This window comes from Eptatretus burgeri, chromosome 3 (assembly GCF_056783735.1).
Source record: "Eptatretus burgeri isolate ZD-2024b chromosome 3, Ebu_testis_v1, whole genome shotgun sequence".
NCBI lineage: Eukaryota > Metazoa > Chordata > Myxini > Myxiniformes > Myxinidae > Eptatretus > Eptatretus burgeri.
In genome coordinates, this window is record NC_140963.1 from 24,638,798 (window position 1) to 24,656,572 (window position 17,775).

General features: G+C 41.5%; 1 protein-coding gene across 3 annotated transcripts in view; it reads right to left on the bottom strand.

Moving 5' to 3' along the window:
- LOC147029563 (histone deacetylase 9-like) overlaps positions 1-17,775 on the bottom strand; it is a 560,396-nt gene that overhangs the window by 400,654 nt on the left and 141,967 nt on the right. For all 3 annotated transcript variants that reach the window (XM_085872715.1, XM_085872718.1, XM_085872716.1), the window contains one exon: positions 6,313-6,527. In XM_085872715.1, the coding sequence (XP_085728841.1) occupies positions 6,313-6,527 (215 nt within the window). The remainder of the gene's footprint in view (positions 1-6,312; positions 6,528-17,775) is intronic.

The window sequence follows — 17,775 nt, forward strand, 5'->3', positions numbered from 1 at the left end:
TTGGATAATTTCCTCTGATTTTCAGGATGTTGAGTTTTTTTGGATCAAATGTACAGTAGATGGGGATACATTTTCTTAATTTATACTCTATCCATAAGTGTTGAATGTCACGGTCATATGGCGCTTCAAAAAAAAAAACAAATGGCCATCATTGGATCGTGGGTGCCGGGGGAGGCTTTCCCTTGGCGATCCTTTGTGATCACAGATATCTACAGTAGTTCTTTGTGTTGTCTGTTTGCTCCTGCCATGTACTTTGAAATATTTTATATATTTCTTCGAAAAGTAATACTATATTTCCTGTCGTGTGCTTCTCCCATGTCCTTGTAAAGGGTTATTGCTGTGTTAGAATAATAAATGCTACGATTGGAGCCACGAGATTAAACAGCGTCTTCTTACTCAATCCCTGAAACAGGGGCTTTTAAAAAAGGCAAGAAAATGCAACTAGACGAACAAATTTTGGTTCCAAGAAAATGATTATTAACTTTTTAACCAAGTAAATGGATGATTGTCTTTGCTGTATGGCAGCAGAAACTCTTTAGAATAATGCAACTCTTGGAACGTGTCACACAGGAGAACGATCTGACGGTGCTAATACATAGGGGGGCGGGGGGTTAAGCAGAAAAGAGAGTGCCCAAGCAACAATAGTTAAAGCTAACAGGGTTTGAGGTTGTATGCGTAAGGGGATAAATTATAAAGCAAAAGAGGTAGTTTTAACACTGGATAGGAATTTAGTGAGGCCTCGTCTAGAAATTGTGGACAGTTTTGTTCACCACATCTGATGAAGGATATAGCTGCCAAAGACTGGGTAGAGGATAGAGATACTCCATTGATTCCTGGGCTCGTGAGGGGGAACATTTGAAGGATACAGGACTTTATACATTGGAAAGGAGGATATTGTGAGGGGATCTGATGGAGATGTTTAAGATAATGAATGGTGTGGACAATACAGGTGAAGTGGTGTTTTTCAACAGAGTGGACAATGTTGGGATCAGGGGCAATAGCTTTAGGGAAAAGAAGATGAGAGTTAGGAAAGTTTTAAGGCAGTGGCCTTTCAGTCAGTGAGTGGTTAATGCATGCAATGGTCTCCCTGTAAAGGCAGAAGCAGTGGAGGGGGTGGATAAGCATAAATGGGATTGGGTAGGTATCTGTATGCATTGCAGAAAGAGGGGTATAGAGACCATGGCTTGTATGCATGTGGTAGGTAGCTTGTGTGTTGATGGGAGATGATCATGGGGTTGGTGCAGCACAGGCATGATGGGCTGAATGGCTTCCTTCTAACCTATGAGTAACGTGCTTTGAACCGATGTGTAACATATCTCCAACGCATATTGACGTATGTAGATGTATTTGACGTCTTCCGGACGACCACAGCACTTACTGAACGTGTTTCTAACTTACAGCTACCGTATAATGGCGTATTGGCAGCGTTTAGGGGAATTGGTATATACGAATGGGCTTCACAAGAGGAACCCATCAGTGTTCCAGACTCCATGTTTTTTTGTTTTTTTTTGGCATGACGGTGATGTTGACACTTCGATTTTGAGTGCAGTTATGATTTAAATCGTCGAGCGGCAGCCTATTAATAGGCTATGCCACGTGATTGTTGGTGATACGCTGCCGCGCTATGCATAAGTTCGACTATTGTTGGGCATACGTTGTGAACGCCGACAACACGCTAAGCATTCATTGGTAGAAGTTATCTATAAGTTATCGAAACGTTCTGTGTACGTTACTAATACGTTATGCATAGTCCAACTCGTTATGAAAACGCCCAAAACTGAAAAAAAAAACATCAATAGTTCAACTTACGCCAGCGTTTTGCATACATTTTTATACGTTGCCATACGCTGGCTAAGACGTCAAGGTGTGACAGGGCCCTAAAGCATTACCGAAGGAAAAACTCAGCTCCTTTTATTAACTGTATAGACTATAGATAAATAAATGTTTGTTGTCGGTGTTCGTGTAAGCTTTTTTTGTTTTGTTCCACTGCAAACCAAAGAAATGCGTATTGTGGATACCAAAAGATTTATTAATTTCAACAATTTTCTGGAAGAAATGGTGCATTGTTTGAAAAAAGTGCAAGGGCGCCAATATTTTTGACCATGACTGTAGGTGAGGGATGAAGACAGTTGTACAGTTAGGAATGCACAAAGACCGACCACACACACACACCCTTCGACAGACATCACAATCACTACACACGTATAACATCACCCATCTACCTACAAGTCCTGCCAATATCCACGTACCCATCTATCTCCAATGCTTCCAGGTACCGATCGAATTCCAAGTTAAAACAATTTATTATTTCTGCAACCACTATACTCGTATATATCGAGGGAAACCATTAAATGAATTAACTACACTCTCTGACTTTAAGAACCCTGCCTTATTACAGTCCTAACTCTCAGGCTATGGTGCCTGGACCTGTCACTGCCAATTCTGCTGAAAAAGCTCTTCTGGACTTGTTTTGTCTGTACCCTTTGTTAACTCAAACATCTCCATCATATCACCTCATAATCACCTCCTTTCTAACGTGTAAAGCCATGCCTCCTTCAGCCGCTCCTCATAGCTGAGTCTAGCTCGGCCCGGAATCAATCGAGTAGCCCTGCGCTGACCCCTCTCTCTGGCAATGATGTCCTTCCTCAGATGTGGTGACCAAAACTGCACACAATATTCTAGACTAGACCTCACTGAATTCCTATACAGCATTAATACTCCTTCTTTTGATTCTTAATTTATCCCCCTACAAATAAAACATAAAACCTGATTAGCCTTACATATGGCTGCTTGGCACTGTGTTGTGTGCTTAACTGCCGTATCGATTACCATTTACCACCCCCAGATCCTTCTCTTCTGTGGCATGCTCCAACACTGCCTCTTGCATCATGTAATCACTATTTTCATTGTTCTTACCTTTCTTGTGTTAAACTGTATCTACCAATTTTTTGTCCAATCCATGAAAGCATCTCGACTTTCCTGAATCTGATCACTACCATCAATGCTGTCTACCGCACCTCCAAGCTTAGCATCATTTGCCAACATGGAAAGCCTACTCTTAATCCCACTGTCTACACTCTACATCATGAAAAGCAATGGATCTCAAACTGGTGCCTGAGGTACACCACTAGTTCCATCCTCCCAGCTGGATATCCTCTCATTCACAAACATTTTTTTGCTTCATATAATCTATCTAGTTTACAATCCTGTTGGCTATTCTCTACCAGCCATTCCAGAAGCCCTCACTTTAGTGAACAACATCATCCAGTATGTGGTACCCCATTAAATGCTCTCTGAAAATCTAGATATCGAGTCTAGATATACTACATCCACTGCCCTTATCTCATCAATCAAATCAGAAACTGTTTCGCAGAACTCCAATAAAGTTGTGAAACATGACCTCCCTTTAATAAATCCATGCTGACTTCCTTTAATTTGTTTGAATTTAATAACGGTGTTATATTTGCCACTCTCCAATCCTCCAGGACCTATTCTGACTCCAATGAGCTGTTCGAGATATCCGCTAACACAATGGTTGCCTGCTCTTGCTGAAAGATATTGGCCAGAGTGCACCCATTTTGCGAACAGCACAGGAGCGAGGCCCGCACATCACATTGGCAAGATCATAAAAAAAAGCAACTACAAAGATGACATGCACACCGTAACAATGAAGAACACTCTTCACTCAACATTGTTGTTTTGCAATTGTGCATACCTCATACGTGCAAGTCATAAGGAACGGAATAGCAACAGCACCTACATTGATAGATCAGCAAGGAACGGAGGTGTTTTCAACCGATAAATTTACAGTTTTAATTAACACCTGCCAAGTTTATTTTTGCCTCCTGCGTACACGCATTATTCACAGACAATATAACTTCGCACAGCACCTACATTGATACCTCACTTGTACCAATTATAAGATTATCATGTTGTAGAGGCTAACCTGAAGAATACGGTCTTTCTTCGCCATTCTGTTGCTTTATTCTCAGATGAAGAAACGCCAAGGGATGGTGGTCGTCCAGACAGTTTACCAACAAATACATTGAATACGAGTCACATAATGTCTAATTTTTGGAACATTTGTGCCTATTAACTGTCTGAAAGGTTTGAGTGCCTCTTCGTCCTTTTATATCCACTATATTCACCAAAAATCATGGAATAGCACATCAAGACATGAAAGGAGCCCTCCTAATTGGCATGCTACATATTGTTCCATATAACAAAGCGGCACTTGTGCTACATAAAGACATGCGACAGAAGTAGGAAAACCAGCTTTTTACCTCTTGGCATCTTGAATATACAACTGAGTGTACGGGTACTTCATAGTGAAATTGTTCGCGAGTACGAAAGCTTCACAAAACATTTCCATCACATTGTGCCTTCCCATTTGAACTGTGGGCCATGCCTTCAATCAGAAATATAACTCAAAACAGGAAAGGAAGGCCCAATTATTGATAGATTAGGCCACGGTAATCTTAAGCATGAAATGTCATAATACTACTCCTGATATTTACAATTTTGCCAAAAAGTGTTCATGACGGTGTCGAAGATGTGCTCCTTGCCAATGGTGCACCAACTGAACCCTCCTGTCTAATGAACAATGGGTTGTATATTAATAAGCTGGGATACTCTCTTACTGTGCTCATAAGTTTGTTGATATAGTGCAGTTTAAAACTAACTCCTACACATTCATTTGCACTATTTTGCCATTGGAAGAAGGTGGGATTTTAGCTTCCTCCTTTATTACCTCTGCCACCGAAGGTGGACGGAAGTTACTGCAGCATTAACGGGTCAATTAATATCAACCAAGTTGCGGCGGGAGGTGTTAATCCCATGATGAATCGAAACAATATTTTTTTACTGCTTTCAAACTAAATGGAGGCAGCTCGCACGTGCGGGAACTGAAGAAGCAGGTGAGAACCTTCGCTCTGATTTAATGGGGCTTATTTCTCGACCACAAATCACCTAGTAAGATAGAACCCAACGGAAGGTACGATGGTGGGATTGGGGGGGAGAGAAGAACATGGATCCAATGCATAAATAATTATTTACAAGAGAATAATATCAAACGTGTCTCCACACCAGACTCGAGCACAGACGGGAGGGAAACAAGAAACCGGGTGAGGCCGTAGCTTGGTGTTTGTCGATGGGCAATGGCTACGAAGCAGCACGACAAACCAGGAAGGCAAGATGATGAACAGGCGAGCAGGGACAGTGAAATAGGCACATGGGTAGGACGAAGAACAGGCGAGTAGGAACGATGAAGGAACATGGGCAGGAACCAACAGGCAATGACGAAGCAGGCACAAACAGGAACAGGCAGGCAAAAGCGTTCCTCGGTGAGGTGGTTCTCCATTGTCACGTCAGAGGGCACCAAACCCGAGAGCCCCAAGACTCCTCCCTCACTATCTGGACAACGCCACCCCTCGCGATGCGATGCAAGCTCTCTCCCCCTTACCCCCCCTCCGCTCCCACTCTCTCTTCCGAGGACACCCTTCCTTTAAAACTCCTCATTCTCTATTTGCCAAGACCTCACACGGGCCCCACCCGGGGTGTCACAGAAGGCTCCACGTCCGATTCCTTTCGTTAAACACTAACGCATCATTCGTTGTATGATGTGCATTTAAACAGGACAATCCTTAAGTTAACATTTCCTGCTTAATACATCGGGATTGATTACCCGAACACGGACCACAGTAAGATGTACATTTCTAACTGTTCTGAAGTGGTATCTGCCCCCTCCCCACAAAATGTAACATTATATTTTCACCCTTATTTGTTTGTCTGTGAGCAGGATATCGCAAAATGTTATGGACACATTGCGGTGAAACTGGGTGGATAGGTTGGTTGCGTGGCAAGTCCCAATTGATTAGACTTCAGTGAAGACCCAGATCCGCATCCAGATACTTGAGTTTTGTTTTAGCGATTCTTCACCATTGAGAGATCGGGCCAAAATGATATATAGCATTATATCTCAAAATGTTGTGGACTGGTTATGATAAAACTTGGTGGATGAGTTGGGGAGGTGACAAGAACAAGCCGATTCGATTTTGGTTAAGGTCCAGATGTAGATCCGGCCTATCATTGGGATACAAAAACGTAAACTGTTTTGCCTCGTGGAGATATGCGCTCTACCGAGTGCTGTTCGAGTCTTTCTTCTGTGGTTGAAAAAATAGTTTCCTAAAAGGCAATCAAAAAGTAAAAAGAAAGTTTTTCAATTTAAGTATTGTGGCAATAAGAGAAACTTTTCAGGATGTAGTTTGAATACAACTTTACCACTGTATTTCAGGTAAACGCTTGAGCTCAGACCTGTAGGTATTGATGCAGCTGCGCATGATGCTGACGTGCAAGCTGTTCCTGTTTTTGTCGAAAATCATCAAGCAGCAGCTGCTGCTGCAGTTGATGTTGCTGTTTGAGCTGAAGAAGTTCATTCTGCAACTGCTGGTCATTTGCTGCAGCGCCATCTGCTCCTGGCACTGCCGGGCCCCCGTCCTCTCCAGCCACTGGCATTGGTTTGCTGGACTCTAAAGGAGGTGCAAGTGAATAAACCAGAGTTGGTGTCAAAACCAGCCAATGCTCGCCTGTTTATACATTTATCGTTTTAAATAGACTAGTCTAATAATTAATATTTTATTAAGCATTGCAGTGAAGTCTGTTCCAAATAATTTTAAAGCAATATATGTATTTGTATATTGTAATCAGTAACAAGAGCGCAAGTGAGCACAATATACGCCCGAACAAGAAGGTAAAAAACAGAATTTTGCTACTACATGGAAAACAGCATCCTGGTTGCCATGGCAACCACTTTAGATGATGAACGTATGTTGTGACACAACGGCTCTAGTCTGTACCTATGTACCAAATATGAAACGTGAAAGTTGAAAACTTTGGGAGTGAGAGTGCGGACAGAAACGGACAGACGGATGGATGGACGGACGACCGGCATCACATAATACGCCCCGATATATATATATATATATATATATATATATATATATATATATATATATATATATATATATATATATATATATATATATATATATATATCGGGCATATAAAAAATGGTGTGGCAGATAAAAACATTAGAAAGGAAAAAATAACTTGCACCAAAAACTTTAACATTTTCACGCCGACGCTCACGCTCACGCCGGGGGTATCGCCATAGCTCCCTGTTCTTCGAACAATCGAGCTAAAAAAAAAATGAGATGCACAAATATATAATACAAAATAAAATAAGCACACACACCTGTGCACATGCAAGCACACAGTCACGAAAAGTTCAGGAAATAAAAGCTTCCTTGTGACGTAATTCAATAAACTGTCACATTACACACTCTCCATTTGCTTAAATCCGGTGCACATTACCAAATCCAGTGCAATAAGATACTTCAACATCAAATCAGACATTGTACAGTGTCTGATGAGAAGGGAAGGCCCAGTTCCCAAGAAAATGTCGGCAAACAAACATTGTTGGACTTCTATGAAAATCTGCTCCAGGAAATTCAGTGTGCTCATCGAGTTGAAATTCCTCTCGGAACTGCAAGTCCAATCAGCTTGAAAGGAAAGATCACATTGTGACAAAGGTTCACATTTTGCATGCTGCTTCGTACTTGGCGTATCGTCCAGTACGTACACAGAAAATACACTGTACGGTTTTCACTCAGCACTTCCTCAAGACGTTATGTGTCCGTATCTGTACACTTTTTCAGCATTACCAAATTCCTTCTGAACATTTCATGTAATATTATGTGATATGCACTGCTCTTGATAAAGGTCATGTCCACAATAATTATCCTGCCTTTGCAGGACACCTCAGACCAATTGCAATCAAAGTGATTATCCTTTCGTTGTGGATTTGCCATCAACGTTACTGTAACTATCTTACGTAGTTCATCATTGCTCGCTTCTTAACCATATGGACTAATCCATGGTGCCACCGGTGCTGTAGGTAGTTCATGGGGTTCATCCGCACTTCCTACTCCCCTCCTCCCACCCATGCCAAGAAACTATGTCATCAGAGAATTCCATATTTTTCTCCAATTACATTGACTACCTCCACCACCAAAGGTGGATGGAGGTTATGTTTTCACCCCTGTCTATTTGTTTGTCTGTGTGTAGGATATCTCAAAAAATTATGGACAGATTTGGACCGTAACCGACGAAGCGACAGGACCGTAAGATCCCAAGCCAGCCACCCGAACTGCGAAGCCAACACCAGGCCGTTCTATCCCCCTTTGTTTGGGGAATATTGATTAACCGATTTTGCTTGCTTTGTTATTTGTTTCATTATCTTGCATTAAAAAAAAGAATCAGGTCATCCATTTACAGCGGTTGTGTGTGTACATCGCACTTTCTGTTGTTGGAGGTTTGGTAATGTCTATGTTCTTGGCCACTTTTACTTGTTTTCATTGCTTGCTCATCATTTTACTTTCATTCAGGGGGGTACAAAGCTCGATCGGCAGAGCAGTACAGGAGAAAGACCATCACGATGGAAGATACCTCGTATATTCATATCTGGGATTTCAATGATGAGGTATGAGCATTTTATTCGATAATTTAATTGTCTTCTATAATGTAAATTGGGTCAATTATATACTGTTCCATATGGTGGATAATCCATAAGTGTGGGAAACTGTCGCGGTTTGGAGCCCTTGTATTTTTCCGAACACGTTTTGTCGGAATGCTTTGTTCAGCAAGAGGTCATCCCTGGAGCCATACCAGTTTCTTCTGTATTCTCTTTGTTCTGTTACCATGTATTTTTGTACAACTAATTGGATATACAATGGGTGGCACAACCAAATAATGCATTTCCCATGATGGTGGGTTCCAGACAGTGTGCCGGATGACATAAGAAAAGCAGGCAGCACGCACAGGCCAGGGCCCCATGGTACCACGGATAGATTTGTCCACCCCCCTCCCCCCCCCCCAACACATTGTTTTAAACACCACTTTGCACCCAAGCTCGACTAACCACGCCTTCAGAGCCAATCCTTGCGATGGAGTTATAGGGGCAACTTTTTAAATTCCTTTCCACATTGTTCCATCATACCAGAAGCTGATCACCTTGGAGTTCCGCTGGGGAATGTGTGAAATTCACTCATCACAAGATTTCCAATGGAAAGTGAGGTCCCACCAGAGAACAACTCTCATCAACAAGAGATGAAATTCTCAGCAGGAGCAGGCCCCCATCTGAGCAAAAGACATTCCAGAGAACACTTCCTTTCATGAAGAAAAGCAAACTCTTCCCAGCATGCTTGCCATCATCTCCAAGCTTAATGTGAGTGCAATGCTGGAGGTTCTGTTGACCTTTCTTTCCACTCTGAATTTTGGTTTCCAGCCACAGAATCAGGAGCGAGAAATTCATCCAGGGTATCGGAACAAAATCTGTTCTCCGTCTTATAAAGGTGCTGCGAGATATTTATCGTGTTCACCAAGTGTTAGCAGATCAGACGGCGAGCTGAATGTGCACGGCAAGACGATGATGTTTTCATGCTTCGACAATGAACCACAACTAAAACAACCATATTCCATGGGAATTAAACTCCAAATAATGAACTACAGTGTAAACAACACAGATGCGAGTATGTATTTATCTCTTCAGACCAAACACTGAAAAGTTACATATTACCAAAGATTGTGAGAACAGTAAACTCAAAATTGTTAGATTGTTTCTCATTGTCATAAAGAATCAATTCAGCCCAGCAGAGGTTGGTCAGACAAGGAGAGATCTTTAGTTGGCCCAGGAGAGGTCTTGGCTGATGGTGAGACCGAGAAGTTGAAGAGAGAAGATTGGACCTCTTGTAGTGGATGACGAAGGAAATAGGTGGGTTCGTTTGACAATCCTTTCGGAGACGATGAGATCTGTGAGGATTGAAAAACACATCCCATTTGTCATACCAGCAACAAATCAATAATAGATCAGCAGAGAGTAATGCATCTGCTGTCTGTCTGCCAATGTAATGGGACACTGAACGGTACAATGTGGAGTCATTTGCAAAAAGGACAAGAGGGTTTTTCAGAGCATTTGGAGAGGTTGATGTCGATGAGGAACAATACTGGGCCCCAAAGACTGCCCTGCACAACTCCAGTCTCCACTGGAAGAGGAGAGGGTTCCACGTTGATTGCATGATTGGAGGAAGTCAGAAAGCCAGGTATGAATGTGGCCAAAAATGCCACTGGCACAGAGCATTTGCTCACACTTTCAGGATGCCATTGTGTCAAATGGCAAAGATATATCCGTGGAGATGACCCTGATCTCTTGTTTGAGATATATTGCCTCTAAACATTGCTGAGAGAGAAGCAGTAACATTTACGGAGTTAAAATTCAAACTGATGGTCAGAAGTTAGATTTGAAAAGAGGAAAGATGATGCATTCCATGACTTTGCTCATAAATGCAAGTGCAATACCAACTCATCATAAAATGCAATACCAACTCTGGAATGTGCGAGGAGCCTGTGAAAAAGGAAGAGAGAAAAGCTTGGTATAAATACAGAGGCATCAGAGATGTCCAATGTTAATACTTGAAACAACCATAATGTGAGAAACCTGAAATTTACCAGAAGTAATCATTTACAACAATAAAGGAATACGCAGGATGTGTACTTCATTCAGCACATTTTTTTTTAACTTTAAAAGCTACAACAAAGCACGACAGGATCTTTGGGATGGCTCGTATGTTTAAATGTCTCTCCACTATAAAAGTTTGTCGGCCTGTCTTGATGTCCTAATCTCCCAGGTTCTATTCATGCATCTCTGTCTCTTATTGTCATGTATGTATGACTCTGTTAAAGAACCCTGAGTGTAACTATATTCCACAATTTAAGGGATATAATTATATCATCACATCACCAAACCAGGATTGCATGACCTCATCAACCCTGAGCATGCATTGCGCCCCCATGTGGCTTCCCACAAGAAATTGACTATTCTAAATTGATTGTTTTGTCATATTTTGGAATTCTGTTCCTCATCATGATGTAAACATAAACTCACAAAATAAGTATTGTTGAGAATAATGTCAAATCAACACAGTTTGACTGTGCTGAGTGATAAACCAAGGACATATTTGTTTAGCACAACTGCATCACCAAAACTTGATTAACATATATTTCCTCATATGTCTATAATTCCAGCAATCTCTGTGTGTGTATGTGTGTGCGTGTGTGTGCGTGCGTCTGTGTGTGTGTGTCTGTGTGTGTGTCTGTGTGTGTGTCTGTATATGTGTGTGCGTGTGTGTGCGTGTGTGTGCGTGTGCGTGCGTCTGTGTGTGTGTGTCTGTGTGTGTGTGTGTCTGTGTCTGTGTGTGTGTCTGTCTGTGTGTGTGTGTGTCTGTGTGTGTCTGTGTCTGTGACCACTGTTTCTCGACAACCACTGGTCCGATCTAATTGAAACTTGCCAGGTATATTGCTGGGGACCTGAGTTTCAAGGTTTGATATTAATCGGACAAGTGGTTCCCAAGTTATGGGCATTTATTTACCAAACCAATGACAGGACACGTTTCTGGGTAGGAGTGGCCGATGGGGGAAGAGATCCTCAGACGCGTTCCCCATTATGGGTTACAACATACGGACTTCCGGATAATGATGACTTCGTGTATTGTAATAATTTCTCGATTTCTTATGCGCATTTATAGATAAACACAATGCCCCAAGTTGTGATCGTTTTCATGTTAGATGGTGTATAAATTTCGGTAACATCAGAGTGAGCTGGTATGCTCTGAACCAGGAAGTAATTTTTTTTCTCTTCTCTTTGTGTTTTTCCTTGCGACGACATTGCGAAAAGGCAAAATACGTTGGCGCTAATTGAGTAATTGGCCATTAAAACTCAATTGCGAATAATCGTAACTGCGATATGCGAACTTCCAGGCCACGCACGCAAAAGCGAAGGAACGGCCTGTGTGGTTGTTGCTTCTTGCTCGCGGTTTGAATATTTTTTTTATTACTATTATTTTTTTTTACGGGTACGTACTAGTATGTCTAAATTGGAGATCCTCACAACAACTTTTATTATAATTAAAACAAAAAAAAAATTAATCAGTAAAAAGAGCACCTTTAAAAGTTCTTCCAGAAAATAAAAAGATATTCAACACATAAGGCGATTATATTTTCTGGAATAACTGAAATAAAACACCCAAAGCCATGTCACAATAACTTATGACAAAAGAAGAAGAGGAAGAAGAACCATGACATTCATGTCTTCAGATGCAGAGGGCTGATAAAGCCGTTTTTCCTTGGCTCGGGGAACAATCCTGCATGGGTCACCACTTCAACGCAGGGTCCTTCAATGGCACTGTTCCCAAAAAAGCTGGTACGCATTTTGCTAACCTCGGAAGGATGACAGGCTGAGTCAACCCACCTGGAATTATGTAATGGCACGACAGGGGCTCAAACTCAGGATACTGAGATCTTAAGCCAGCCATCCTAACCGTTAGGCCAACACCAGGCTTTAAGTTGTGACAAGTACTCATAGATTCAAGATTGAGGAAAAGTATCGTGAAGAATAAAGAGATGGCTATCAAAGCAGATAAAAAAAACAAGAAGGGCACTCAGTAGAGCGCGTACCTCCACCCAGTAATGCCTGATTCACGAGAACATATCTGGCCCAATACATTTTTGAAATATCATGCTATAATATCGTTTTTGGCCCTATCACTCAATGGTGAAGAATCACTGTAAAAATTCTCGTAGTCGGATCTGGATTGGGATCTTCACCAAAATTTCATCAGTTTGTCCTTGTCACACACCAAACCTGCCTACAAAATTTCATCCGGATCCGTCCACAACTTTTTGAGATACCCTGCACACAAACAAACAAATAAACACAGAGAGAGGGGTGAAAACATAACCTCCTTCACCTTTGGTGGTGGAGGCAATGAACCACGTTTGAACAACAGAACCATATTTTCACATCATCTGATGGAAATTCGTATAAAGAAAGATAATATCAAATTTATAAAGAGCTAATCTATCTGGATTGTTTAAATAAAGTAAGATGTTGATCCATTCGGCGACCAGGGTTGCGTCAGGAAGGGCATCCGGCGTAAAACATGAGCCAAATTACAATGCGGATCATACGGATGATCCGCTGTGGCGACCCCTAACGGGAGGAGGAGGAAGAGGAAGAAGAGGAAGAGGAAGAGGAAGAAGAGGAAGAGGAAGAAGAGGAAGAGGAAGAGGAAGAAGAGGAAGAGGAAGAGGAAGAAGAGGAAGAGGAAGAGGAAGAGGAAGAGGAAGAGGAAGAGGAAGAGGAAGAGGAAGAGGAAGAGGAAGAAGAGGAAGAGGAAGAGGAAGAAGAGGAAGAGGAAGAAGAGGAAGAGGAAGAGGAAGAGGAAGAGGAAGAGGAAGAGGAAGAGGAAGAGGAAGAGGAAGAGGAAGAGGAAGAGGAAGAGGAAGAGGAAGAGGAAGAGGAAGAGGAAGAGGAAGAAGAAGAAGAACAAGAAGAAGAACAAGAAGAAGAAGAAGAACAAGAAGAAGAACAAGAACAAGAAGAAGAACAAGAACAAGAAGAAGAAGAAGAACAAGAAGAAGAAGAAGAAGAAGAAGAAGAAGAAGAAGAACAAGAACAAGAACAAGAAGAACAAGAAGAAGAACAAGAAGAAGAACAAGAAGAAGAACAAGAACAAGAACAAGAAGAACAAGAACAAGAAGAACAAGAACAAGAAGAACAAGAACAAGAAGAACAAGAACAAGAAGAACAAGAACAAGAAGAACAAGAACAAGAAGAACAAGAACAAGAACAAGAAGAACAAGAACAAGAAGAACAAGAACAAGAAGAACAAGAACAAGAACAAGAAGAACAAGAACAAGAAGAACAAGAACAAGAAGAACAAGAACAAGAAGAACAAGAACAAGAAGAACAAGAACAAGAAGAACAAGAACAAGAAGAACAAGAACAAGAAGAACAAGAACAAGAAGAACAAGAACAAGAAAAACAAGAACAAGAAGAACAAGAACAAGAAGAACAAGAACAAGAAGAACAAGAACAAGAAGAACAAGAACAAGAAGAACAAGAACAAGAAGAACAAGAACAAGAAGAACAAGAACAAGAAGAACAAGAACAAGAAGAACAAGAACAAGAAGAACAAGAACAAGAAGAACAAGAACAAGAAGAACAAGAACAAGAACAAGAAGAACAAGAAGAACAAGAACAAGAAGAACAAGAACAAGAAGAACAAGAACAAGAAGAACAAGAACAAGAAGAACAAGAACAAGAAGAACAAGAACAAGAAGAACAAGAACAAGAAGAACAAGAACAAGAAGAACAAGAACAAGAAGAACAAGAACAAGAAGAATAAGAACAAGAAGAACAAGAACAAGAAGAACAAGAACAAGAAGAACAAGAACAAGAAGAATAAGAATAATAAGAAGAATAAGAATAAGAAGAACAAGAACAAGAAGAACAAGAACAAGAAGAAGAAGAACAAGAAGAACAAGAACAAGAAGAACAAGAACAAGAAGAACAAGAACAAGAAGAACAAGAACAAGAAGAACAAGAACAAGAAGAACAAGAACAAGAAGAACAAGAACAAGAAGAACAAGAACAAGAAGAACAAGAACAAGAAGAACAAGAACAAGAAGAACAAGAACAAGAACAAGAACAAGAACAACAAGAACAACAAGAACAACAAGAACAACAAGAACAACAAGAACAACAACAACAACAAGAACAACAAGAACAACAACAACAACAACAAGAAGAAGAAGAAGAAGAAGAACAAGAAGAAGAAGAACAAGAAGAAGGACTTGATCCATTCAATTAACTTGTTAAAATATTAAATAGTTAAAATAAGGAGGGGATTAATAGACGGATATACACTACCGATCAAAAGTTTTGGAACACCCCCATTTTTCCAGTTTTTACTGATATTTAAGCAGTTTAATGTTTCAATGTACTCTGAAATTAAAGCATAGAACAAATAAACAATTGCAGATAAAAAAAGAAATCATGGAATCGTTTTGTTGAACAAAATTAAATCTAAATTTTTGACTCATCAAAGTAGCCACCTTTTGCAGATATACCAGCCGAACATACTCGTGGCATTCTTTCCACAATGGAAATCAAATATTGTTCGGAAAGTTCTTCCCAACACTGTTGCAGAAATTCCCACAAATGTGTTGCACTTGTAGGTTGCTTTGCTTTCACCTTCTGTCCAGTTCATCCCAAACCAGCTCGATGGGGTTTAGGTCTGGAGACTGTGCTGGCCATTCCATGATTTGAAGCCTACTGCAGAGATGCCAACTTTTGGAAATCAGAATTAGGGAGGATTTTCAACCGACACCAAATAATGTGCGCGAAGCGCACATCTCGAGCGCGGAGCGCTCGACCCTTGCGGCGGGGTCCAGGGCCCGCCTTAGGGCCCTGGAAGCTCTGGGGTTCTAGACGCTCTCTAGTGCCCTCTGAGCCCTATTTTGGAGCATTTAACATGTTAAGAATTCCCACTTTTTGAACAAAAAAAAGGGGAAAATTGTGCACTTTTTAATGTTACATGTATGTTAATATTAGTAAGTTAGGGGACAATCAAAGATTAACAAAAAGCACAAAAGAAGCAATATTTTTCTTACCTTACTGGCTGGTACTACTGCTGCTTGCTTTTTCCATGGCAGCTTTGCTGAGTGACAGCTGTGTGGCTCTTTTAGCCCTTCTGATTATGTCTTTGCTGTATTCTCTCTGGTAGCAAGGGGTGTTATGAGCTAGTTTTTCAATTAAGAGAGCTTCCAGGGTTTTGACACTCAAATTGGGACGAAATTCAGTATGATTCTTCCGTACAAGACTGAGTGCCCGCTCACATGATGCGTTCGAATGAGGAATGACCAAGATTCCCTTCATCACTTTGCTCAAATTAGGATACTTCTTGGCACCAGTGCAGGGATCTGTGAGCTGTGAAATCCGATGCCACTGCTCATCCACTCTCACTGTCTCAGTAGCAATTGTAGCTATGGAGGCGTCTGCCTGGTAGTGAGCGAATTCACTCTCAAGACTGTCTATGTCACTATCACCGCCACTGAACAGACAGGGGAATTTCTTGATGAAAAACTCCACACAGTCAAACCCCACTTCTTGGTGTAGCTTAACATCCAGCACCTGAGCATGCTTGGCTAATTCATCATCTAGCGGCCAGGTTTTGAAGATGTAATTGCAGGCTTTCACATAATATGAGCGAACTGCACTGAAGAAACCTTGGATGTCTGACTCACTCAGAGTGAAGGTGGATTTCTTGAGACTCCTTTGTTCCCTTATATTCAGTTTGGCATCGTTCCCAATCATGAGGTCCTCATCATTCTTCTGATGATTTCTGTCAGAGAAGGGTACATTTACCAGAGCAACCGATGACACCGATGGTTTCAAAAACCGTACGAAGATATCTTTCAGAAGACCATTCAATTCTCCGTGCAGGAGATGAATACAGGGTTCGTCTCTTTGGAGCAGAAGATTCCCCTTCTCAAAAAGCTTGTTAGCATATCGAAGGAAGAAACAATAGAGTTTTGTTTGTGGAGACAAGAACATCCTGTTGACACGTTTTTTCTCTAGATTCCTGCACAGTGTTTGAGGAAGATGCGCTTTTAGTTGTAGAACGCGTAGTACACTTAGACGCAGGGCGAACACACTTGCGTTTACTGCCAGCACAAGAGGTCCAGACTAGTAGTACCAGATCCAATTTTACGTTTGAGGAGAGAGCTTGAGGTAGGTGCAGCCAAGGAAGAAGACCTCTGATTCGAAGGTTTTGCTGAGCTTCTATCAAGTGATTTGGCAAAAGCAGAACTTAACTTGGGTCCTTCTTTGCCTGTAGATGGGACTATCACAGTCTTTCTCGACTCTGAAGGGATCTGCTTTGTAGATGAACGTGATGAAGGGCCGGTGATGCTACCTGCTCTCAGCATTGGTTTTGGTGCTGTCCCTGCTGTCTTCTTCGCAGCAGATACTGCAGTGGTAGTGGTGAATGCTGCTCCACTAGTGCTTGATCCTGCAGTGCCAGTACTGGCAGTAGATACAGTGCCGTCCTTCTTGCTCGTTGTTAGAGTCTTGGCTACAGTTGGTTGCATTTTTCTTCGTACTTCTTCTTTGAAGAAGAGGCGAAGTGGCTCCCACTGTTCAATCAGCCTGTCTAGGCACTGACCAAGGGACAGCCACCTTGTTGCGACATGCTTCAGAATCTTGTGTGTCGGGGCATCACAGAGTTCTTGCAGTGCTTTCACTCCTTTGACGCGTTTACTACTTTTGTCCAAGTAGTCGTAAATATCGATGAGAAAGTCATCTAATTCAATGGGTAAGGCCTGAGCCACCTTCTTGGCCGTATTGTGCATCATATGGCAAGGGCATCCCATGATGTAGCACTCTGGATTTTGTTTGTGGATATAAGCAGCGGATCCTTTGTGCTTGCCCACCATGACAGAGGCATTATCAGCACAAAAGGAAACACAATTTCCCCACGGAATTTTCCTGTCACTGAACTCATGATCAAGCAGTTTGAAAATGTTTTCTCCAGTGGAATCTTGTTTGCACGCAGGCAAACTTAGCAAACCTTGCTTCACAATCCCAGCACTGTTGTCATAGTACGAAATCAGGACAGGATATAGCTGGGCCTCACCACTGTCATTGCTACCGTCTGTAGCTAGGCTAAATGGAGCTAGTCTAGCAATATCGGCAATAGATGAAGCAGTAACATTTGACAACTCACCAATTACACTGGTCAACAACAAATTTGTTGTCTGCATTTTTTAAGCTGATTTAGGACGAATCTGATGCGCTGAATCCAAAACTCACATTAGTTT